Genomic DNA, 25,077 nt, shown 5'->3' with positions numbered 1-25,077 from the left:
TAACGTTACATTGATGGGCTGAAAGGAACCGCGGGTCTTTGCCTCTATACACAGCCTCCGGTGAAAGTAAAAGTTGGAGGTCTTTAGTCTGGCGCCCTAATCGTTTATGACCGGGACTATTAGAAATGTGACTAAAATAAAAGAATAATCTGACTAACCCTTTTTACCGTTTACTATGGAAGTAGTTTTCTGGACGTTGACTTACACGGCAGGAGAGTATTGTTTCGCTAACTGATGTTTTTGGAAGCAACTATTTCTAGATGATGTCGTTGTGTTTCCCTTCCCTTTAAGTACGTCTTTTTGTTATTTTTGTACCGGGTTTTTGTTATTTTGTCTTATTTTCTCTTGCGTGTGCTACATTACATAAATGTTGCTTACATCCATAGGCATAGGCAGATTTCTTTTACCCATTTTCATCTCAACTGACTTCATCTCTTTTTCTTTTTCAATCAATTCCACTCACTTGGCTTGCAACATGTATCTTCCTTCCTCCTTATTTTCTTTGAAGGGGCTTCAACATATCCTCAGTATAAAACATCCTAACAGCATGGAGACGAGTATGTAATGACACATCGAGATGAGCGAGCGTTGCGGCGAAAGCTCGGGCGATATTTTGGCATCGGCATGATGAACCGTCTTTTTTTTACCTTAATTTAATACCGGATACTAAAATTCAAAAGACTATTCCTTTCATAAACATCATAATCGGCCCTCTATACGAATACTATTTAACAGCTTTGGGGGCATCCTTACACATATCCCAACTTTTTCGGTCCAGTGCCGCTCTGTCTAAATGTCATAGCATTCTGTTAATCTGCTTGTAGAGCGTCAGGTCTCGATCCGACTACTCCGTAACAGGAGCGGGAGTAGCTCCCGACCGCGTCCATTCCAGCTGCGCGATGACCCATTTCCTACGTCGAACTGACAGCCGCTTGGCTGGCTGCGCGTGCGTCGCCGCCGCGCGCTCCCATTGGTCCGTTCGATTCCCGTATAAAATGGTACGGGTTCCGTAGCTTAACATGCGTTTTTATTAGTTTGAAGTGTAAGGATATGCATTATGGATTATTGAGAAGTAATTGCTCACCAGGGTAACCTATTGGGACGTTGATTCAATGAATATAGAGTGTAAAATATAAGGTACTTACATGCATTTTACTTTTTTAGTACACTGATACATTATTAATACTTACACTTTTTATCCTTCAGTACCCTATAAAACTAGATTTGACAATGCAATAAGGTACACCGTAGCTACGTAGCTTTATAAAGATAACATTGTTACGTGTGCGTGTCTTGTTTTAAAAGCTTACCAGTACATTGTGTCCATTAAAAAAAAACCCTACTAAGGTAATGTAATGAAATTTACAGAACTTACTTCTATTATGTAGCCGACAGTAGAGTAGGTAGTTTGTAGTTGAATGTAGGCCCCGGGCTAGTGATAGTCTCCCGAACAGCTCTGAATAATCTACATTTAATATTTATAAGCAACTTCGACCATTCTAAAGGTTGCCACTACAGAAGTAGAGTGCGTTTGGACGATTCGGCTGATAATCACGGTCAGCTGCACATTAAGGCTAAGGGTACTATGTAATTGCACGCCATTGTAACATAAAATATGTTTTATGCATGTACTGTATGTTGCCCACATGGTATCGCGAAAAAATGAACGGGGGTAGATAACTGTGCCAATTTTAACTGTAACGGAATTTTGTTGCAATAATTCGAGTCATAAATTCTTACCTACCTCTATCATAATGCCATTGCGTATTTATCAAGTTTATGATATACTTTCGAGGACAATTTGTCCCACTTATTAGTTTCGCTAAGATAAAAAGCCATAAACCTGCCAACACCCCGTACAATAAAGCCCGTATAAGTCTAAATTAATGGCGATGTGGAAATTGAATCTAATGTCCTCCATTGCTTGATGACTAACTTACTTAGGCTTCTCACAGACTGATCCGATCATATGCAAAAATCGCTAATGCAACAGTGGTACCTGCCTACTGCATGTGCTATTATTTAACTTATACATATATGTACCTCAAACTAATCATCTGCTTACCTGTAATGCAAAAGCAGTTTTCAAAATTAAATCTCCAAAAGGGTATCTACGTAAATAGTAGGTTATCAGTTAAAAGTCGATGATTAATTAAACATTTTTGTTCCATTCTATTAGTGTCGGTAGAAAAGCAATGAAAATACACCATTTCCACGAAAAACCCATATAATGTGAAGTTCGCAGACACTGTTTAAATATTCAATGATGAAAATGTATGAGTGTATTAGCAGCTTTAACAAGGATGTACACTTCGGTACGCCGCGTAGTTAACTGCAATCAAGTTGGCTAGGAATAATCGTGTTGGGCTCATCAATTACTTATTTTCTTATGTAGATGTATGTTCATCGTATTATTTGGTAGGTAATTGTTGTTTGTCTGAACTAGATAGGATACTTTTTTGCTAAGTGCTTTTTATTGAAATTGCACCTCAATGTTTGATGTGGCACACTTTATTAGTTTTCGAAAAAAAAGTATACACAGTAACGGAAATTTTATACTTATGCAAATAATATAATTTGTTACAATTAAAGTAGGTACTGTAATATTTTTCAGGGAAATGTATTCATAAAACATATTGTATTGAAACTACGTGGTTTTCCGTGTCCATTTATTTAATATGCTCTTGTGAACATATACAATTCTATTTTGTAATAACTAGCAACGGAAAAAATTTTTGTTCACGTTTTATTCTTCTCTGAGTAAAGTATATTTTCTTAAACTTGATGTTTTAAGGCTTGAAGTTATAAAAAGTTACATTGCATGAAGCTTGTATGAAAAATGCTATAGAGAATTAAAATAACATTCAATGTTTTGCACCCTTTTAAAAACCTTCTTCCATCATCATGGTGATCTATTTACCACCTACATAATTAGGTGGTAAGTAGGTATAACATGTATTCTTATTTACCAGCTAAAGGCTAAATTATAAACATTACTTGATAAATGATGTAGGTCAAAGCTGTTATAAGTTTTGTGCCCACAAGGTTGCAATTAGGTACCTACTATGTTTGTAATTATCGACCAAATCACTGGTATCAGATACTCAACTAGCTGCCGTATGATGACAATAATTAGTCTAAGTACGGTAGATACTAATGGATTTCAGTAATGAAAGTGTACACGCTAACCCACAGGCAGGCCTGTTTTGTTTAGTCCTTAGTCCCCTGTTTGACTTAGGCGTCCAGAAATGGAGGGGTTTTGGTGTAATCTACAGTGATATCCGTATTAAATGTGTTATTAATCCGTTAACACAACACCTCGAAATAAAATAATAAAAATGCTATCAATGCATTGTATATTTTAACGAACACTAATTACAATTGCATATCTGCATAAAACGATACTAAACAAAATTTGCTTGTGTTTAACCATGATATTCCTGATTATAACTAGCATGGAACTTTTTGCAGTAATTTGAGGCCTACAATGGATTCGCAGCACATTATTCGTAGTTCTGTAGTCCGAACGATATTTCCTGAGTGGCCTGAGTGTCCAAAGCGACAGCCATTTAATGCGAACACGTAGGAAAAATCACAACAACTCGATTGTGTTGTCGCTCACATGTCAACCTGAAATTCTGAAAAATACATAATAATAGTTTTTAAATTTCGTACGCTATTAGCGTATCCATTGCGGACACTGGCTAGTTTTGCTATTATTTCGTTGGTCATTAAGTTATCGCTAATGCTGGTCATACAATTTATTTTGTCTGTATTGTTTTTTTAAGTGGTTGAGCTCATTAATACGTTTGTAGCAACAGCAACGATGTTTAGTTTACTTTGTTATTTACTTTTTTTTATATTGTGCATTTGTATTTAAGGTAAATTACTAATGACTACTTAATCTACTCTCACACCCAACCTTTCAAGCAATTTTAGCCGATTCGGAGGAAGCAAATTATCTAAATATTTTTGAGTGGAAGTCTTATTAAGAGACACACTTTGACTTTATAAAGTTCTTAAGAATGTTATATTTAGGGTGATATCCGTTGTGTAATCGAATGGAGATCACTTCACTTGGTGTGGGTCTTTCTGGTACCTCCGTTTTAGAATTTGCATAAAAATCCCAAGCCAGTGGGGTGTGATCATGATCATAAATAAATAGTAGATGGGATAAAGATGTGGGTAACAGATATAGGTCAAAGATACGACTTGTGTGATCATCTATGTTAAAACAACCTTATTGCTTGGTGCTAATGTTTAGTATTGAATAGCCATTAGAACACACGTGTTCAGTTTATATTCAATGCGTGCATGCAAAGTGATTCTCGTGAAATGGAACATTTCAGGTGTTTATTTATATGTAGGAAAGATGGTATCTTGCAAAGCCCTTATTTTATTTGCATTTTTTTAGCTAGTTGGATTTGTTTACGCTATATGTGATGTAAATCATTGTCATATGATTTCAAAATTGTTTATATGTTTTTTTAAACTTGCAAGTATATTTAAAAGAAACTGCAAAACTATCTGCCAGCCCAGTGCCAGGGTATAACTGAATAGTTAGTGAAGCAATTTAATACAATATTGCAACGATTTACATACAATTTGCCAAGTACAAAACTGGTAAATAAGATTGAGTACTCAAGTCAGGCTGCGCGCACGCAACGCGAGTCTGAGGTCGAGCGTGCAGCGTCCATTGTAGCATTCTCATCTGCACCAATCTCTGTGACTGGTCTCTAATGATATTCGACGTAAACATTTAATTGCATAATAAACACTTGGAAAAAGCCACAATCTCTACATTGGAAAAACTGCGAATCCGGAAAAGGGTTTGTTTACTTATGCATGCAATTTTCCATTAACCACAACTCATTGAGCGATATAAGCCGATACTATGAGTCAGGTCAGTGATCTCACTGTGACATCAGATCGCGATCGTTTGCCATTTCACACGACCTTTGCTGATTTCACTTACTTATGCATCAGCTAAATATAACCTGGCATTGGTATCGACCGACTAGGTTTAATTTCGATAGTTAAACATGCGTGTGAGGAGTCGTCTAGTGACACGTGATGGAGGGAGCCCGCGGGCCGACGCGGCCGGTCACTGCCACGGCCACCGGCGACCGGAGAAATGCGAGCTGGTCCACTGATAATTGGTTGTAATGGTCGCGTGCCGGCTGCGGGCGTCTTCCGCATATTGTGTGCAGAGCCCGGTCCAGCGGAGACAGCGCCGCGAGCAGAGTGCGTGGAGAGACAAACGAGGTGTCTGAGTCAGTGTCGCCGTCGCCGGAGCCGAGCTTACGGCACCCCCGTAGCCAGCTACGGCGCTACGCCCCTCGCTCAGTGCAGCCCGCGCGCCCGCAGCGACCGCACGCCGCCCGCCGACCGACCGCTCGTCTCACGCGACCACGCACCACGCTCCTATTCAAATCAGACAATCGAATAAGTCGTCGGGGAGTGTACGATTGTATTGTAATGAGGCGGTCCCCAACCGGCAGTCGGGGGCGGAGGATGCGCTGCTGATCGACGTCGTCTCCAAAGGATTTTACCAAGTGATGTGCATCGAAGTATGGAATTTTATACCAGTGGTAGTCAACCCCATGTGTAGTAGTCGGCGGTGATGGACCAGTCAGTGTTTGCCGTCAAGATTAGTTCGTACGTGGAGCTGGGCGCGCGCGCGGGCGCCGGCCGGGGCGCGCGCCGCCGCCAGCTCGTCAAGGGGTGGAAGAAGACCATGGGCGTCATCTCCAAGACCTTCGGCGTCGTATTCAGTCTGTAAGTTATTTATTCTCGAAATCAAACACACTTTCAACTTTTTATCGAAACAGAAAGAGAAGACAAGATTTATTTAAATTCAAATTAAATAAATATCCTATCCTTCAACTAATCAAAATGACAGCACAATCTTTTGATCTAAATATAGTACGTGATCCTAATTCAAGTTGGTCCCTCTCGACGTCTTCGCCGCCGTGCGTGCGCTTGCGCAACTTGCTCCTATTCGCACGCCGGTGGTTCCCTCACTGTTGAATACCCTGCTACATGTCTACATCGTCCAACCACGCTTCCTGTTTTCAAAATTATGTGTTATGCCAAAATTACGACATCACACATTTACTTTAAAAGTATGACATCTGTCGTTTCTAACTCCAATTAACATCTTCACACAGTCGCAAAATAGCTTATTCTTTCGCTTTCCCTTTTGTCTTGTTTGTTCCAAATTTGCGAATTGTTATGTTACCGTTTCGTAGATCTCATGGCAATTAGGCGGAGCTTAATGTCCATGTATTGTGAGCAGTTGCTTTTGTCAAATGACTAAACAGAGTTCCTTTTGTCATCCTTGAAAAGACCCATGCGACTTCATAGTAAGAAAGGAATAATAGTCAAATTTGATTACAGGGTTTGTCCCTAGCTCGTTAGTAAATGTATGTTTTGTTTGCCCACGAACTAGAACTAATAGACGATTTTGATCTTGAACGTTGTAAATTATTATTTGTTGTCTTAATTACACGTGAGTTTTTTTTTTTGCCGTAGGTATATGTTAGTAATTAGGTTAAATTTTATGTTAAGACTTGAATTTTGATTTATAGTATCTTATCAAGTTATCATTTATAATTATCACGATTCAGCTACTTAATTATGAATTTAAGGATACCAGCATATTATTATCTTTACCAAAACATGTAAGTAGGTACATATTATGACCTAAAAACCAAATACATACTTCAAATGGTGTTATAATTATAATTTTCTGCATAAAATATCTATATGTTCAAAGGGTTTACAATTTTTTTGCCTGTTTTTATGGAATGCTTCATCCGTGAACATTCCATATCCTATAATTTAAGGTTTCTCTGATCTTGCCATCATTTCAAGTGAGATAATTATGATTACCCGCGATTTGTTTGGATTCAAAGCCATTCAAACTATCTACGTCATTTTACTGGTTCTACCTTTTTTGGCATAAGATTTTTTTGCCTAATCTCGTATTGCATAGTAACGTTTGGTCAAAGTCTCGTTACGCCGAAAATCATATGGCATAAATCTCGTTTAGTAAAAAGTTATTTCGCATAACATTGTTTAGCCTAATAATGGTATGGCCAAATCTTGAATAGCCTAATAATGCTATGGCATAGGTTTATACAAAGTAATAATATTCTTTTGGCGTTAACTTTGACGGAGCGTCTCCCTACATAGCGCAAACTGGTGCCTTGTTTGTTTCCGCTGTTTGGAAAACGCTCCGCTCCGCTTCGCTGCGCTCCGCTTTGGTTTTGATAAACATGTGCACCTAACACGCTCCTCCTCGCTTTGCTCGTCGTCGCACCTATTTTTAGGTTTCGATCTCATGGGGTTTGTAATAATTATATTGGTCGTTAACTTTCGATTTTTTGATCATACAATATCGTGATTTTCGGGATATAGGAGAAAAATACCACAATTTGTACATTTACTACATACTTAATATATTATTTATTAAGATAACATTAGGAGAAACAAGATTATACATAGGTATTGACGAACATAAATTTGAGCAAACGAAACTTAGGTGTTTAAAGATTGTGCCTAAAGAGTTTTAGACGAAACGAGCCTTATGCCACATAAGTCTTGGCAAAGTGATGGTTCGGCCAAAAAAGTTTAGACCATACGAGTTATGCGAAATGAGTTTTGGTCAATAAAGATTATGCCAGATGAGCGGAACCCCATTTTACTGACTAACAATATTCTAAAAGTATCCTACAATTTGTATGAGCAATATTGGTTCAACTATTTTGAAAGTGAAATATCCAACAGTCTCATAACAATATTTCTTACAAGCACCTCTAGGCGGCAGTTTAGCAGGATATCTCTCAATATTGTCATTCCCATAATAACAGGGTCTGAGACATGTTTTCAGACAACTCATTCAATACCACCCATACACCCTCGTAATAAGGTCCAAAGAGATGAATTGCTGTTGTAGCTAAATCTATAATAATGGTCTAGTTATAATGTAGAGGTAGTGCTTCGGGACATGCAATTATGATGACGTCACACAACCGTTAAGCCAAGATTTTCTTCAATGAGATAGCAAGGGTTGGCCAACACCAGGTGGGCCCAACGCCTTATTCTGTTGTCTATGGTCCTCCATATTTTTAGGGCAGTATTTAATACGATTTTAATGTAGACCCTGCTATTGCAGGTCTATTGAGATGAGGTCCATCAGGGTCCATATTTTTTACAGGTTTTAATCGTCAAAATTTATAATAATATGTTCATAATACTTTTGTAAAACGAGCAGATAATATTTCTTACATCTAAGATTATGCGTACCTGTCTATTCACTGATAGCCGATAATGACAGTATAGATAATATTGATTGTGGGTCAATGATTTAAAATGATAAGTATGGAGATTCCCCGAATTATTTTAAAAACTAAATCTTGTAGTTGGACATGATCTTGTAAATTACGTAATTATTTTCCTAAAATTGGCTGTAGCTGTAGCAACTTACGGTAAATTATTAATGGACAAGCTTTTCACGCGAGTTTTGTATGGGCTTAAAAAGTTTTGTTAGTTATTTAACCATGGGATAAGTTTAATCTTAATCCTTAGATTGTGTTGTTTATAAACAACCCTGAATAGGCCCGGCCGGTGCAGCAGTATCTAATTTAACGGAAATTCTCGCCAGCCAGCCGCCATAGTGAAAGTGCCATGAGTTCCTATTGTGGATTGCGACAAATGTTGATCACTCCTCCTATTACCTGATAAGTGATAATAGCAAGCATAATAAATTGCGCCTTTACAAAACGTGTAATGGAAATAGATGGCATAGTAGATGCATCTAATCTACTATTGAAACTGCAATTGCAGTTTTCCAATTAAACGTAAGATTGTCTTTCGATACGCTGTATATTAACGCATGTTCAATGATTTTTTCCAAAACAAAGAAAATGCCTTTTTAATTGTGGGCTAAATCAATGAAATTTTACGAGCTATAATCCCAGTGTCAGCGTTTAACAAAGCCCTTCCTGTCGGCACTAAATCTTGGGCTCCTCTACCTCCAGCCAAGCGTTAGTGAAACGCGGCAATTATAAAGAAGTAAAAGAGAGGCTTAGGTTGTCGCCCGAACAGCCTTGCGGTGTCCTTTACATAGACGAGGTTTTTATTGTCACCGTAAGAGCTCATTCACACGAAGACGAATCGTGATTTTTCACGAATCGTGTTTTTTCACGATTCGTTATTTTTTTTGACGGGAGCAATGCTTTTTATATACCCATGTTCACACGCTTCACGAATCGTGAAAAAAGACGTAGACGGATACGTCGGTCACTACGGTAATTAGAATGACGATTCTAATTTTCAAATATAAAATTTCAATCGAATCGTGAAAAAACACGATTCCGTATTCAATGTGAACATCTATCCGTCAAGGCGAATCGTGTTTTATACCGAATCGTCAAAGACGTATCCCGTGTGAATGCGCCCTAACGATTTGTGAAGTAAATTGTATTTTTATGTTTCGTCTTTCAACGAAAGTGTTGTTGGTATTTTCTAAAGTACCTCGTAATTTCTCTATTTTTAATCCTGGACTGAAAAGTTGCGGATTTATAACGTGTGCATATGATACCGATACCGTATCGTATGTCTATCAGTGTTAAATCTATAAATTATTCATGATTGATAACTTTTATACTATATCAAATTTTGTTATAACCAAATTAATAACTATTCACGTCACGTCATTTACTTATACCGATAAGAAAAATTCCAGGAGTCTCATAAAGTTAAGTTAGTTTTGTTATACATAGTTTATTTTAAACCGAACATATAATTACCATATTATTTCTAAAGATTCAACTTATTAAAGAAGTAGAGTATGAAGTCTTTAATATGCCTATTAGTCTGCGCAATGTTTTCTTCATAGAAGTACCTAATGGTGCAACTTATTATGCTCCATCCCAAGAAGCGTTAACCAACAAATAACACAAGTCTTTAAATTTTATTTCCGTTTTAAATATCCAGGCTTTTTTGGACATTCGTGCTTCCATACAGTTAGTCACAGCTCCAATCAAAATGCCGTAAAAGTTAACGATCGTAAGAACGTTTGATATGGGAACGTCTCTTCTACGAGATAGGCTAAGCTATTATGATTCGATATTTGAAAATCAGACCGACCATACAACCACAGGATTTTATACCGAATCCCTTTAGGATAAAGGTGAATAATCTGTGGCTTGGTGTCTTGTCCGTCAAGTTTAGACAAACACGATGCTACGGATTATAGTACGTGTGGAGAATCGGTGTTTTATGCCCAATGATGTCTAATATTGGATGTGTATTACAAAACAACTTTTAAAACCTATATTTTACGCTACAAAAAACATCATTGCCGGTATAATCTTAATGTTTTCTATCGCTTCGTTTCGAAAAGATTATCATGTCGGTGCCTTTCTGTACAGGTCTTCGCATTTTGCTAAGATTTAAATAACGTATCTATATCAGAAAGTATGTAACTATGTGTGCTTAGTCATGAGACTCATAAGTACAATTAATTAATTTACACGCAATCAATAAACAAAAATCAAAAGCATATAAATGCCACACTACGCCTGCAAGGTAAATAAACTCAGTTGTTTTTATATTTTTAGACTGAGCGTGCAATAAATATGAACAGCAGAAAAAAACGGGCCATGATAATAGGTCCCGCTAGCCCATCAGCATCATACAAATGGCGGTGTTCAACTGTTCACGCCGCGGCATACCTACCAGTTACTCTGCATAAACCAGGTTTTTGCTCCTGACATACTAGTTTGTTCGTCCCGGGCCCGCCCGATTGTTCGACTATGACAACCTTGCGTGTCCAAGGTGGACGACAGGATCCAGTTCTTGGACATAATAGCTGGAACTAGCACCGGTCGGGCGATCTGGAAAAAAAAACTGTCTGTAATTACACCATCTTTGATTGCCGTTCCATGTCATGGTGGTGGTTTCAAATTGAAATAATTTGTGTTTAGGGGCGTTGACGCGGCCGTAGGAGAGGAATAATTGACTCGGAGATACAGCCTGTAGTCGATAACGCTGCAATTTGAAACAGACTTGGACAGGTGGTTTATTAACATCATTTTCACATAGATATTTTTTTATTCTTTCTTAATTTATATTTTCTCTGTCTTCTTAAATTCAGATTTAAAATATTGCTCTAAATCAAGTCTAATCGGCTCTGAAGTATTAGACCATTTACACAATCAATTTAACCTCCGTAGCTAATTTCTCTTGTAATGAACTTGAAAAAAGGCCAATCGTTTTATCGTGTTGCGGTGGGAGAGAGAAATAAAACGCGAAATTAAGTACAAAGCTCTCGGGCTAACAGCTCGCTATCTATTTTATTGTCGTATCTACACATTTGTTTTATCTGTGCCATTATTTGTTCGATTTTATTGAATTGTAAACATAGAGGGAGTGTGCGGTCATCGCACCAGTTTCCGTTGTCATATCTGGAGCGATGTCGAATCTATATCAATTATCTGTTCTTTTTCGTTTTATCTTTGATTTTATTTGTGTAATCGTATTGACCGTCTAAAGATTAGGGATAATCTTGAGACACTAACCTTAATTTTTATAGATTGAGGACATAGATTTTATTGGCATTGTAAAGACGTTATTTTTGTTTATGTAGGTTCGCGCGGTCTTTAAAACTACCTAGCTTATACAAAACACACAGCCGCTCATGTCCCGTTGAACACCAGTCCAACACAGGCGTAGGCGCAATTAAAAAAGCTTTAGTTGCGTAATGAAAGTGCTTGTTAAGTGGGGGGTCAGGGTTCATCGGATCGACCATTGTCCCTGCAGGAGGGGGGATTTCCGGGCACCGCTTCCGGTGCATATGCCATGTTCATGTAACATGTATGTATGTAGCTATACATATATTCGTACTCTGTGGCGATGATATGCGTTAATTTGATACTTTGCACTTTTAGATACTGATGAGGAGGAGGTGGAAAGGATGATAATAGGCCTCAAAAATAAATGTGCCGTTGGGTGGGATAACATCTCCAACAATATACTCAAACAGCTTAGACATGTTCTTGTACCACCGTTGACATATATATTTCAAATCTGTCTTAGTAAGGGATGTTTTCCAACTTATCTGAAAAAATCTATAGTACATCCCATTCACAAATCTGGTGACAGAGACCGTGTCGAAAATTACAGACCGATTTCCATTTTGCCATCCATATCTAAATTACTAGAGCGAATTGTTAATGTCCGGCTTATCAACTATTTAGAAAAAAATAAGCTACTTTCAAACTGCCAATTTGGATTTAGGTCTGGTAAATCCACTGATGGTTCTGTACACGAACTGACAGATTATGTGGTTGGTAATCTGGACAAAGGGCAAAAAACTCTGGGGATTTTCTTAGACCTAGCTAAAGCCTTCGACACGGTCTCTGTGCCAATACTCTTAAATAAACTCCACAATATTGGGATCCGAGGACATCAGCTAAAGCTGTTCGAGGATTACTTAACTGAAAGATATCAGAGTGTGCAGATTGACCATTACACTAGTTGTGACCTACCTGTAAGATATGGTGTACCACAGGGCAGTATTTTGGGACCTATCCTTTTCATCATTTATATTAACGATCTCCTCAGTCTTAGTCTGCCCCATGGTAAAATCATATCTTATGCGGATGATACCGTACTCCTTTTCTCTACAAATTCGTGGGAGGAAACTTTCAAACATGCCCAAAGTGGTTTTAACCAGGTAACACTATGGCTGCGACAACATCTGCTTACTCTTAATAAAAGTAAAACGACATATATCTCTTTTTCAATACGTAATTCTAGTCAACCATCCTCACAGTTTAAAATTACTTACCACACTTGCGGGCATCGTGATTCATGTTCTTGCGATGACATCTCCAGGTCTAATAAAATAAAATATCTAGGCATCATGATTGATCAGAACTTGAATTTCAAAGACCATATTCAACTGACGTCCGCAAGAGTGAGAAAGCTCATTTTTATCTTTAAAAAACTAAGACATATCCTAGATCCCTACTTACTAAAGCAAATATACATAGCTCTCTGTCAATCAGTACTTATCTATTGTATTACCTCGTGGGGCGGAGCTCCAAAGACTACCCTTGTTATTCTAGAACGGGCCCAAAGAGCTGTTCTTAAAGTAGCTACTTTCCGCCGCATACTTTATCCCACTGAAAGGTTATACCAAGATTGCGAAGTTCTAACAGTTCGTCAGCTGTTTATATATCACACTGTACTGAAGCAGCATAAACTTGTACTGGACTGTCTTGACACTAACAAACATTTCAGAAGGAATTACAAAGTTTGTAAGACAATCACGTATAAACATGCCTTCGTACGTAACTTTTTCTGCTTTGTTGGACCATACTTATACAATAAATTGAATAAATTAAATAAACTTCACCTGTTGAACCAATATGAGTGTAAAAATGTTATGTTAAAATACCTACAAAAACTTAATTATGAGGATACTGAACATTTGTTAATGATTGCTACCTAACTTTTATTATGAGAACATAGTATACATAAATGTAAACTTTAAAACTGTTTATTACTAAATACAAATATTTTGTCCCTTGGGTACAAATTCCCAAGCCATTAAACTTCTAGCCACCATTAATTTTTAGATTGATCTAGCTAGCTTTATTTGATGTAAAGTTTGTATGATTCTTTCATTTAATTTATTTATTTTTAAGTTATAATTAATTTTATTTTTAAGTTAATTAATTTTATTTTAAATTAATTTTAATCATATTGAGTACCTACTTGAATTTGCACAGCTTTATTATTATATTCTATTGGAGGAGCGCTGATGCCTGATGTACAGGTCTCTGGCCTAGTTCAGGCACAGATGTAATTTGTAATTAGATAAGCTTTTTTGGAATAAAAAATATTTATTTATTATTATTATTTATTTATAATTAACGTTTTTATGCTAAAATGAGGTCAAGTACAGGGGACGTAGAACTGTGAACTTGCGGAAGTGGTTTAACTGCTGGATGTTGTTGATTGTACGAAAGTAAAATTGAAGTACAATTTAATTCCAAATGTTTATATTGGTTAGTTCAAAACTCTGGATCCACTGAATCGATTTTAAATTCAGAGGTTTTTTATTGTTTATTAATTTTTTTATGGTTTCAGACAAATACCTAATGTTTCAAAATTCGCACATGAAACCCTATCATATCGTCTTATTCACATTTCATAAAATCAATTAGGTGTACTTAAAAGATGATTATCGTAACGCTCATATTGTACAAGGATGCACCGATTGTTGCGCAGGCGCCGGTATGAACGAGTACAATATTTAAATAGCCACATAATGTGTTGCCATTGCCCTGCGCGCATCGCGTATAATTCGTATAGGAAACAAACACTTCGCAATATCCTAATTTGTTTATGTTTGATGATAGGGCATGGCTGGATCTGAATTCAAATATTATTTAAAGAACAGCTATGTATTCTTTATTTGTTCACAAACCTCACTAATGGCTGATTTTTCAATTGTCAGATATATGCTATCTGAGGAATAAAATTGTTGCTGTCACTGTCTAATACCAAACTCCACATGCGACAGCATCAGAATTATTCCTCAGATAACTTTTATCTGACTATTGGAAAATCAGCCCTAACATAAAATGACGGTCTTGTCACTTAAAGCGATATATATGACAAACATAATAAATAAGCTCGCTAGCCTGCTGAAAAAGCTGAATAAACCTAACTAATCCAATTTTTATAATATTATTAAGAAAAAAATAATAGATGGCTTTACAGAAACTAACGATAAAAACATTATAGACTGATCGATATCTTACAAAAAATACCATTTTGTTTCTCTTTTTTGCTTAAATTAAAATGAAATTAATTTGCAAGGTCTATCTATAATTATATCACGCCTATTAGGCATGAATGAAATTTCGTTTTTAATGTTATTTAAGAGGATTTTGTGAATTAATTGGGTGCTGAATTATTTTTATGCATAATTATATATTTTTTAATAATAATAAGATACTTCTTATCCTTTTTCCGTGAGCTTTCTGATATAATGATTACTCTCCATCCTCCCAGATGTTCGCACCACCACACCGGAGTTAGATGCTGAGCTAGCTGTTTCGATGACGATGACGTGAATAAACTAACAGACAGATAAATAAACTTCATAATTTTTAGTTTAATTTTTTCCTCAAGATTAAACTTGTTTACTATAGACCATAAAACTATCATTACTTTTAACTCGTAAACTGACAGTTTTTTAACAGGTTACTGTCTAATACTCAAAAGGCAATTTGCAAAGTTTTTACGACTTTATTTCAATGTTGGCAACCACTATGCTTTTATGGCGTCGGTTAACCAACAGTTATTATGCCCTAAACAAGTGCAATGCCAACCAATATTTACAAAGTTAACTTTATGGCGACAGTCGTAATTTAATGCAAACGATACTCAAATTATCAACGGTTTTACACGATTTGGCAGTATTTAAACAAGCCTTGGACGATTAGTGACACTCCGCACAGTCCGCTAAAATTAACGTGGCTGAATATATCTACGTCCATTACTTTACTTTTGTTATTCTTTTCTAATAAGATAATTGTTTTATTATGCTCCTTCATGCTCTACATGCCAATTCTCACTTTGCCGTCAGAAAGATAGATGGTGAAGGTAACTTAATATGAACATATAAAAATTATGCAGCTAAGTTGTCTAAACGGCCCAGCAGGCACTTAAAACACTCCAGCGCTGCAGGTCATAAATGGTTAATGGCCAAAAAACACAACCTTTGTTTCTGCCTGCCCCTAATGGCACCATTCATCATAGGAAGCAAATTACAAAAAAAAATATATTAGACACGTATCAGAACTCATTTTCTCTAAGGTCATCTACCAATCAACCAATGCCGTTAGTAAATATGTTTCAGTTTTCGGTTTTAATACCAGATGTATTGTATTATTTATATACGTGCTTGCCGGTCGGTAGTATGTCTATTCGAGGATGTAATCTGATATTTTTCGAGGCTCCAATCCCAATTTTAATAAAAAGGACAGAATTTATTTGCTCGTACCCAGCTTACGTATCGTATCTCCTGTATTTATTGATTCTCTAGTACAGGTGCAACTTTAAACATCGACAAGAAATGTTGGATGTAGAGTCGATTTATATTATTCTTTTTTTTACCCGTCGTTTCGTAGTTGATTTCGAATGTCTCGGGCTCCGTCATCAGGAGCGGAGATATATCGCGGCGGCGCGCGCCCTCAGCGCTCTCCAGCTTCACCATAAATCATGATGAGTTATGGAGAAAGCGAGCTTATCGCCTCCGCTCGTTTGTACACCTAATCATTGACAATGTGATAAGCGTTATATCACTGCACTAAATAAACCGAGATTATATCTGCTCTACTCCCTCATTTCGTATTCTGATATCGAATCGATCAATGCCATGGATCTATCGAGTTATTGATTATTTCGAGCTTGTTCGTTTTATGATGTACGTGCTGAGCTCAGCGCAGATGTAGGAAGAGTGGTCGCCGCGTGGTTATCGAGCGTCCAAAATCACAGATACACAATGGGGGCACATAGCCCGGGGCGCGCACACGCCGCCGCCGCCGCCGCCGCCGCGCAGGTGTGCCGCGGTCACGCACCTCGCTGATAGCCGCCGCGTGCGCCGCCCCGGACGCTCCAGGGACATGCCACACGGTCATTACACGATAGAATTGGAAGGTGCCCACTGGCCGGCCCTCCGACGCATCCACACACCCGGCATTTATACCCGTAATCGCTTATGAAGACGCTCCACAGATTCCTTATCGAAACACAACAAAGATACAATACAAAGAGTTCGTAGGTACCTGCCCACAATCGCGCGTTAGAGTTTCAATCGGATCGTGATCCAACAGGTAATATTCTATTCGGATACCGGCATAATTTCAGGTCGTTCCCATCGCCGGCCGGGAGACGGCCTTGCGCACGCGCAAGCCACTAAATATTTCCTCAATTTGTGTGAAGCCTTTGGCCGTTCCAACTACTTGACAGTCGAGCCAAACAATGCATTGCAATCAACGCTGTCATTGAATAACCGCACGCGCCTAATCATTTACATAATAACGAGTCGTATTAGATTTATTAATGTTATTATTGACCGGGTGGTCATTACACTCGAAGGTCTACTCGAAAAGGGCTCAAAATGGTTCGCGAACGTGATCTCTGTACCGTGCCGTGTTTACTTTAGGTTTCGGAGAAGCGTAGATGCCCTAGTTACGGGCAAATTCTGTGTCGGCGGTATCGTATGCTGGTTGCTATTTGTCTCCGCGGCAGCGACAGTGGGCAGTGACAGCGGCCGCAGCGCTATCTGTCCCATCTGGTATCTCACGCGTCGATCGACGCACGCACCGTGTCTTTGGCGTATATTTCACCGCATTCAAATGAAATTACACTAATTACCTAATCTCGATCACGAGGGGGGGCGGGGCCGCCTTAAAACACCGGGTCGGGCTCCCAAATCGATTATGGAACTAGCCTAGAGGAGCCCCGGTTGTCTCTGAGCCGCGGCCTTGCCCGCTCGACTTTTTGGATATAATCTACCACGGTTCATTGCTCCAAGCGGTCATGTAGCCTGATATTATATTACGGGAAATAGGAAAGCTCCGGGCTCGATGTGTGTACGATCATTTTTATGGATAATATTCAACACACTGAAATAAATAACGGCCAAGTTTAGATGGAAAGAAAACGATAAGAATTTAATTGAGTTACACCTGTCCAATTTAATAAATCTGCCCATTTATATCTGTTGGCGTTGTTCTGTAATTTTTGGTTTACAAAAACGAAGCATCAATTAGTCGGATTCACAAGGTGTGGGTGTAGTTTTCGATGTGGTGCCACGCTCTAGTAAACATTTGAAGGAGTCCGACTTTCACACAACGCAGTAACTTGGATACGGACAAGGTTATTTAGGAGGACTTAATTACAGACCACGATGATAACTAATTACCCTTCTTGTTTTAATCATTTTATTTTTGTAACTTCACGCTCTTATGGAATTTCTTCTTTGAAATACGTATTTTACCTGGCTAGCTGTTTTCCCGGTGCTGGGCTACTTCAGCCCAATCAATGCTGAATTGATCCATGTCGACCCGCCATCTCCGTCTCGGCCTGCCTCATCGCCGACGACTCTACTTTAAAAAATATATGGGCTTTTCTCCTCGCCGGCGCCTCTAAGTACTTTAAACAATATATGTATATGATAATAACACGCCAGCTAACAACCCACCCGTTCTCCCCCAGCCTGTTCGAGCAGGAGATCATGAGCTACGTGCCGGCGGCGGCGCCCGCGCCCGCCATCGGGGGCCCGCAGTCGCCGGCCGCCAGCCCCGCCCCCGCGCGCAGCACCCGCGCCCCCGCCCCCCAGCGCCGGGACTTCGAGGCCAAGCTGCGCGCGTTCTACAGGAAGCTCGAGAGCAAGGGCTACGGGCAGGGGCCGGGGAAGCTCAAGTGAGTATTGTAGAGACTTTTGGGCAACATCATTCAAGGTGTCCCACAAGTCATAATGTGGTTTGATTATTATCGGGACACCCTGTATTGTATATTTTATGTTATGAACTTGCTTAATTACTACGTGAATGCTAGAAGGATTCATGATTTTATAAAATAAAGGTATTAATTTGAGGTTATGTTTATCTGGTCAGAAAATTTACGAGCTTCAGTGATATACCCTCATTAGATGGTGATAGGAGATACACTGATAACCAGGATCCGCTAAGATCCGGAAATTAAGCTTTCCACAGTTCCAATGTCACAATCTATCCCCCGGGGATGGCTATCCTGAAAATACATTCTATGCTTAATAGCTCGTTGAGCCTAAACATCACTCAACCAGACGAGTAATATAGCTCTCTTCTTCTTGCCCTCCTATGTTCCCCCAATCAAACCCACACCAACTTTCTCCAAGGCCCAACCTTCTCCATCAACTAAACCCACTAACCTCCCCCGTTTCTTCCAGACTGCACATCCGTCGCGAGCATCTCCTAGAGGACGCGTTCCGCCGCATCATGTCGTGCAGCAAGAAGGAGCTGCAGAAGGGCAAGCTGTGCGTGCTGTGGGACGGCGAGGAGGGGCTCGACTACGGCGGACCCAGCAGGTTGGTGTGAAACTTTGATACCGCGATGTAGGATTTCATAGTAAATTGCTTCGATTCCATACATGTTCTGGGTATTGCGCTACTGGTGCCATATGTCGGTTGTGTGGCTAGGAGTCTGCCACAGTAGTAGGTAGGGATCAGGCAGTGTATGTAGACACTAGCTATTCAGGTACACAGCATCATGTCGTGCAGCAAGAAGGAGCTGCAGAAGGGCAAGCTGTGCGTGCTGTGGGACGGCGAGGAGGGGCTCGACTACGGCGGACCCAGCAAGTTGGTTAGCCGTAAAGCGTCTTATGCGATTTCTTCATGAGTTTTTGGTTCACCTAGCTTTTGGCCACTAGCGTCACTTTGACTTTGAAAAAGAAACATAACGTCTGTTTCCTATGAAAGTTCCAGAATAAATAGCAGCCTAGGTACCTATGTCAGATCTCTCTCTTATGTCCAGCTCATATCAATATCAATTGGTACTATTTGGTATTTGATAGACCCGTATACAGAAGTAGCATCACATGTTATTTAAAAAAAAAAATCAGAACCTCCTCCTTTTTTTAACGTCGATAAAAAAAATACCATTAGAATTGAATATTTAAGTCTGACCCAAACTATGTTTGTACCATTCCAGAGAGTTCTTCTTCCTGCTGTCCCGGGAGCTGTTCAACCCGTACTACGGGCTGTTCGAGTACTCGGCCAACGACACGTACACCGTGCACGTCAGCCCCATGTCCGCCTTCGTCGACAACCACCACGAGTGGTGAGTCTTGTGCTAATCTACAGGGTGTTGCTAAAAGGGTACACTTAGCCGAAACACAAGTGTACAGCATGTTATATCTAAGCCTATTTTGACATTTTGATTTATTTTGACTTATTTTTTCCTTTTTGCAACAACTTTATACTCCAGCTGCCGCTAGACGGGTCCGTTGTCTACGTAGATAAACGTCACTACTACATCGCGATTTGCTATATATCGCTGTTACGAGCATTCAATGAGTTTATCGATGTCGATAACGACCCCGTGTAGAGGCTTCAGCAGTATAGAACTTTGGAAGAAAGAAAATACATAAATTTGGCAGGTTCCCCAACTCTATCTCGAGATTCTTGATGCGTTAAACATTGCGCTGTGATCAGACCAGCGATAAAGAGACAGTTGGAATCGGTTAGTGTATGATGCTTGTCGCGAGATAGGTAAACACAAAACCTCCCAGAGTTTTCCTTTGAAACTCGGATGACATAACAATAATAAAAAACACTTATCATCAAGCCCTAAGTATGTATGCAGTAGGAATTGCATAAAATTAAACTCGTAACATTGTTCTATAAGTAATATTCTTATAATAGCGTTGGCTAACAACCGTCTATTATATCACTTATCTATGATTAGTTCATCGTTGATTACAGATATTTAATTTCCTTATTTGTTACTGAAATCCGCATCACAACTTGTCAGTAAGGGGACTGGACAACTTTATAGTGACAGTGTAATGGGATCCATAATTTGTCTACGGTTATTTAGACGCTTAGCTACGTGTTTGGTCTAGGATATCTGGCTCCGCTTGTAATAAACGACTTTTTTTTATTATTAGTAATAAGAAGGCAGTAAATATCAAAGTAATTACGTTGTTCTAATAATATCATACTTATTTGGATCATAAATAAATATACTTAAATTGCATCTATATAGGTATCTACTAAATAGTTAACTCATACATTGTTACCAGCAACGCATTCAAAGTAACTTTATCATATTGAGGATAAACTATAAAATTTTAGCATGACAAAGTTCATTGGGCTATTTCAATTGTAATTTGAATATATTTTACTAAACTAAAACGGAAATCGGTGAATTATTATGCAAATTCATTCCCAAATTAGTGCACGTTTTAGCGCTTGATTAGCCAAAACATTATTCGGCATTGTTTAGTTATACAATGGTAACGGTACATTATTAAACATGATACCTGTATAACGAACCTATGTATTACTGCATACATATTTTTTAACTTTCATTTTGTCAGGAGTAGTCAGGACCTTGTAATGTATATACCTACCGTGTCCTATTTAGATCAGACAGCGTGTAATTGAGTCTAAAACTATAACTAGAAGGTCAGTTATTTAAACCAGAACCACACCATCGATTTTACTGTCAATAAATAGTTACATTCCATTCATGGATTGAAAACCAGACATTTCCATTCTCTACCCATCTAATAAATAGGCTGGAGGCCACCCTGTAAAGGGTGGTTATTAGAGCCAAATTACATAGCTCACCCATATGAGATTGTTTATACACATTGTAATTATACTATTCTTGGTGGGTGGATGTCATCGATAAGATCCAAACCTATAATTTTCCTAACATTAAGAAAATAACATCGATAACGTCAGTAAAAGATTAAGTTTCAAAATATTTTGAACAGAAAACTACGCATTAACAGTATGTAGAGGTATCTTTTGTCGTCAAATAACACGCAAAAAATGTTCCTACGGACCAGAGGATGCATTGTACCGTAACTCCATATTGTATTATTTGGTAACTCGATATTATAATTTAGGTAGGAAGGTACCTATAGATTTTTTTGGATGCTCTTACGAATGATGTTGGTTTTTTTATAACAAATATTTGCTCAAATACAGCTTTTTATAAGTAAAGTATGTACTTATTTTTTTGCGATAAAGAGTGACTACAATGAATGTTTATAAGTAAATTCCCAGGTAACCCCATTTTTATCCCTATGGCAATAAAAGTTCCTAATGCTTAGGTAAAAAAAATTATTTCCAACGCCCACGTCCTTTAAGCCGTTTTGAAACCTACCATTAAAACCTTTCTGCAACCCTCTAGTTACAAGGGAGAACTCAAAAAGCAGAATCGAGCTTCATTTGTTTATCCTTCCACCTTTGGGTTCTACTAACACACCATCTACCCTCAGGTTCCGCTTCTCCGGGCGAGTGCTGGGCCTGGCTCTAGTTCACGGCTACCTGCTGGAGGCGTGGTTCACGCGCGCCCTCTACCGAGCGTTGTTGAGACTACCCCCCGCCTTGGAGGATGTGGATGCGCTGGATGCGCAGTTTGCAGCTTCGTTGCGGTGGCTACAGGTAACTATAGTTATACAGTCCAGTGTTAGTGAGTTAGTCTAGTGATTTTGTGGTTCACGCGTGCCCTCTACCGAGCCTTGTTGAGACTACCCCCTGCGCTGGAGGATGTGGACACGCTGGATGCGCAGTTCGCAGCTTCGTTGCGGTGGCTACAGGTAAAAAACTATACATTCGCATAATAGAGTCAGTTTGTTAAACCCTGGTGTTAGAGGTAGTGTAATGACAGGGTTCACGGGTGCCCTCTACCGAGCCTTATTGAGACTACGCCCTGCACTGGAGGATGTAAGTATAAATTCTAGTGTTAAGAGTTAGTCTACTGATGGTGTGGTTGAAGAACGCCCTCTATCTTTGGACAGACTATGTTACTGGGCTACGTATTACGATTTCCGACGCTAATAGATATCTTTGACTATCTAAAATATAGTCTATTATAAATGTTTACTAATCCCGTAGCATAAATTTTCAAACGCAATCGTGAAGTATAATCCATCTAGTATGAAAATTTTAGTTCTGCTACCGACCGCCTGGGGCGCTGTTCATATTTTCATACAAAATTACTCGATGAATTTTACTTCACGTTCACGATGAAAATTTATGCTACGGGCTCTGCATGGAGCGATGGATCAACCAGCCACAGTCCTTTTTCTTTTTTTGTCGTTGACCAAAACTTTACCTTTCTCATTGTTGCCTTACATCTAACCAACACCAAACCTTCCCAACTTCCAGTCAGCGCGCTGCGTATCAACCCTCGAACTGACCTTCGCGGTGTCCGAGCGCCTCGCCGACGGGCGAGTAGCAGAGCGCGAGCTGAAGCCGGGCGGGCGCGACGTGGCGGTCACGGAGCGCAACAAGAAGGAGTACCTGGAGCGCGTGGTGCGCTGGCGCGTGGAGCGCGGCGTGGCCGGCCAGACCGAGTGGCTGGTGCGAGGGTTCCATGAGGTGGGTTGGCTGTACTAAGACGATTTTGAAGCGTCCGTAGTCAGGCCCGCTCGACGACGGACGCTTCAAAATCGCCTTAGTTATCGTAAGCGATCTGGAAGGAGACCCGTGCCCCAGCAGTGGGGACGTGTTGGGTCGTGATGAAGGCGAACTTAATGCTGGCATTCTCTGCCAGTTAGCATTGAACAAATTGGTATTGTATTTTTACTCACAGATACTGTGGTGCCGAGTAAAACTATATTCAGCGCCATCTGTATTTGAGTAGCTGAACCATATTTTAAATTTATTGGCGATAAAACATTGACATATATATTACTGCGTAAGGACAGGCCAAACCACTCAAGAAAATGGCACCCGCGCGTTGGCCCTAAAATAGACATTTTAGGGCCAACGGTCCTCAGTCGACAGTTGTCTGTGACGGAGAGAAGAGTCTTTGTTTCTTGTGATAAATATGCCTATTTTTTGTGAAAGGCTACAAAAACTATGATACGAAGGTCAAAAAGGAATATGGAATATCGTATCATCCTTAATTAATAAATAAACACATTTTAAAGCGATAATTATTTTACTACCAAAGTCTACAATGGCCGCACGATGTAACCTTGTACGGACGTCCGCATGCAACTCACTCATCATATTATTATGTACCTACTGTCCGGTGACGGTAAAATATGAACGCACGTACAAGGTTGCGTCGTCAGGATAAGTAGCTCGTCTCTGACATAGTTCCAACAAATTATGACAGATGGCAGTTATTTTGCTTGTATGAAGAAGATTTGAGCAAAATGTTCTGAAGGGCGTATCCTTCCTTTTGAAATCATTGCGATAAAAGCCACAAAAAAAATAAAAAAAAAATAAGAAAATCATTTAAAAATGAAAATAAAAATCACCACGAAAATTATTCGCTTATTGCCCCGAACTACTCATCACCAACCAAACACACTTATAACACACCATCTATCCCCCAGGTGGTGGACCCCCGCCTCGTAGCGGCGTTCGACGCGCGCGAGCTGGAGCTGGTGATAGCGGGCGCGCCCGAGCTGGACGTGGCCGACTGGCGCGCCAACACCGAGTACCGCGGCGGCTACCACGACGCGCACCCCGTCGTGGTGTGGTTCTGGCAGGCTATTGACAGGTATGCAGCTGCAGTCGTTTGTTTTTGTATATGCTGGACTAGGGTTAGGGATCCCGCGCACTAGGCAGCCGCTAAAACAAGCGGGCTTCTATGTATACAATGGCATGTTTTAATAGCTTATGCCAACCTGGGTGCAGAGTGTCTGTCTTCCCAGGATGAGAGTTATGAGAAACAGGTCACTCGAGGAGGCTCCTTTTGTGCACCCCAGCTTTACTGCAACGAATTGAACTGACTCGCAAGACCTATTAATTCTAATGCACGTATGTTTCTTTTATTTGGTTACCTATTTAAAAGTTACAATATAATATTTAGGTACTGTACCTACCAATGCATATAATATAACCTGCTTATCTTTAGCTTTGTGCTAATTATAGCTATCGGACCGGTAACCTCAGTTTCCGTGATCAAGTTACTACTTATCAGCTACATTCTGAAACAATGTTAACCACCGCTCCATGTACCTTATACGTATAACGTTAAAATGATAGCCTCATCAAATACAAAGTGCTACAGAACTAACTACCTAATAAGTAGATTTAGTTATAAGTAACTAGTTTATAGATAACTTTTAAAATTTTAAAAATTAACGAGACAAACATAACATAACCTAAATTGATTGACCCACACTAAAAACCAGTTACCCGGCACGGTACCGACCACGTGGTCCCGCTGAGATCCGCAAGTTTCCATTAGCCTTGAACTCGATACCGGCCTTGATAAGCCGATAAAATGTTGAGGAAATAAAAATCTG

At 39.4% G+C, this 25,077-nt stretch overlaps 1 protein-coding gene across 5 annotated transcripts in view; it reads left to right on the top strand.

The window, feature by feature from the left end:
* Positions 1 to 25,077, top strand: part of LOC105392491 (E3 ubiquitin-protein ligase HECW2) — a 95,872-nt gene that overhangs the window by 69,416 nt on the left and 1,379 nt on the right. For 4 of the 5 annotated variants that reach the window (XM_048623644.1, XM_048623643.1, XM_048623645.1 and 1 more), the window contains 6 exons: positions 18,310 to 18,516; positions 19,025 to 19,162; positions 19,785 to 19,913; positions 22,087 to 22,252; positions 22,979 to 23,191; positions 24,160 to 24,326. In XM_048623644.1, the coding sequence (XP_048479601.1) occupies positions 18,310 to 18,516; positions 19,025 to 19,162; positions 19,785 to 19,913; positions 22,087 to 22,252; positions 22,979 to 23,191; positions 24,160 to 24,326 (1,020 nt within the window). Of the gene's footprint in view, positions 1 to 5,095; positions 5,779 to 18,309; positions 18,517 to 19,024; positions 19,163 to 19,784; positions 19,914 to 22,086; positions 22,253 to 22,978; positions 23,192 to 24,159; positions 24,327 to 25,077 lie in introns of those variants that run through there. The other variant, XM_048623647.1, reaches the window with a different exon arrangement.

This window comes from Plutella xylostella, chromosome 10 (genome assembly GCF_932276165.1).
Source record: "Plutella xylostella chromosome 10, ilPluXylo3.1, whole genome shotgun sequence".
Lineage (NCBI taxonomy): Eukaryota > Metazoa > Arthropoda > Insecta > Lepidoptera > Plutellidae > Plutella > Plutella xylostella.
Note: the sequence above shows the minus strand (reverse complement) of the source record. Positions and strands in the feature narration are given on the sequence as shown.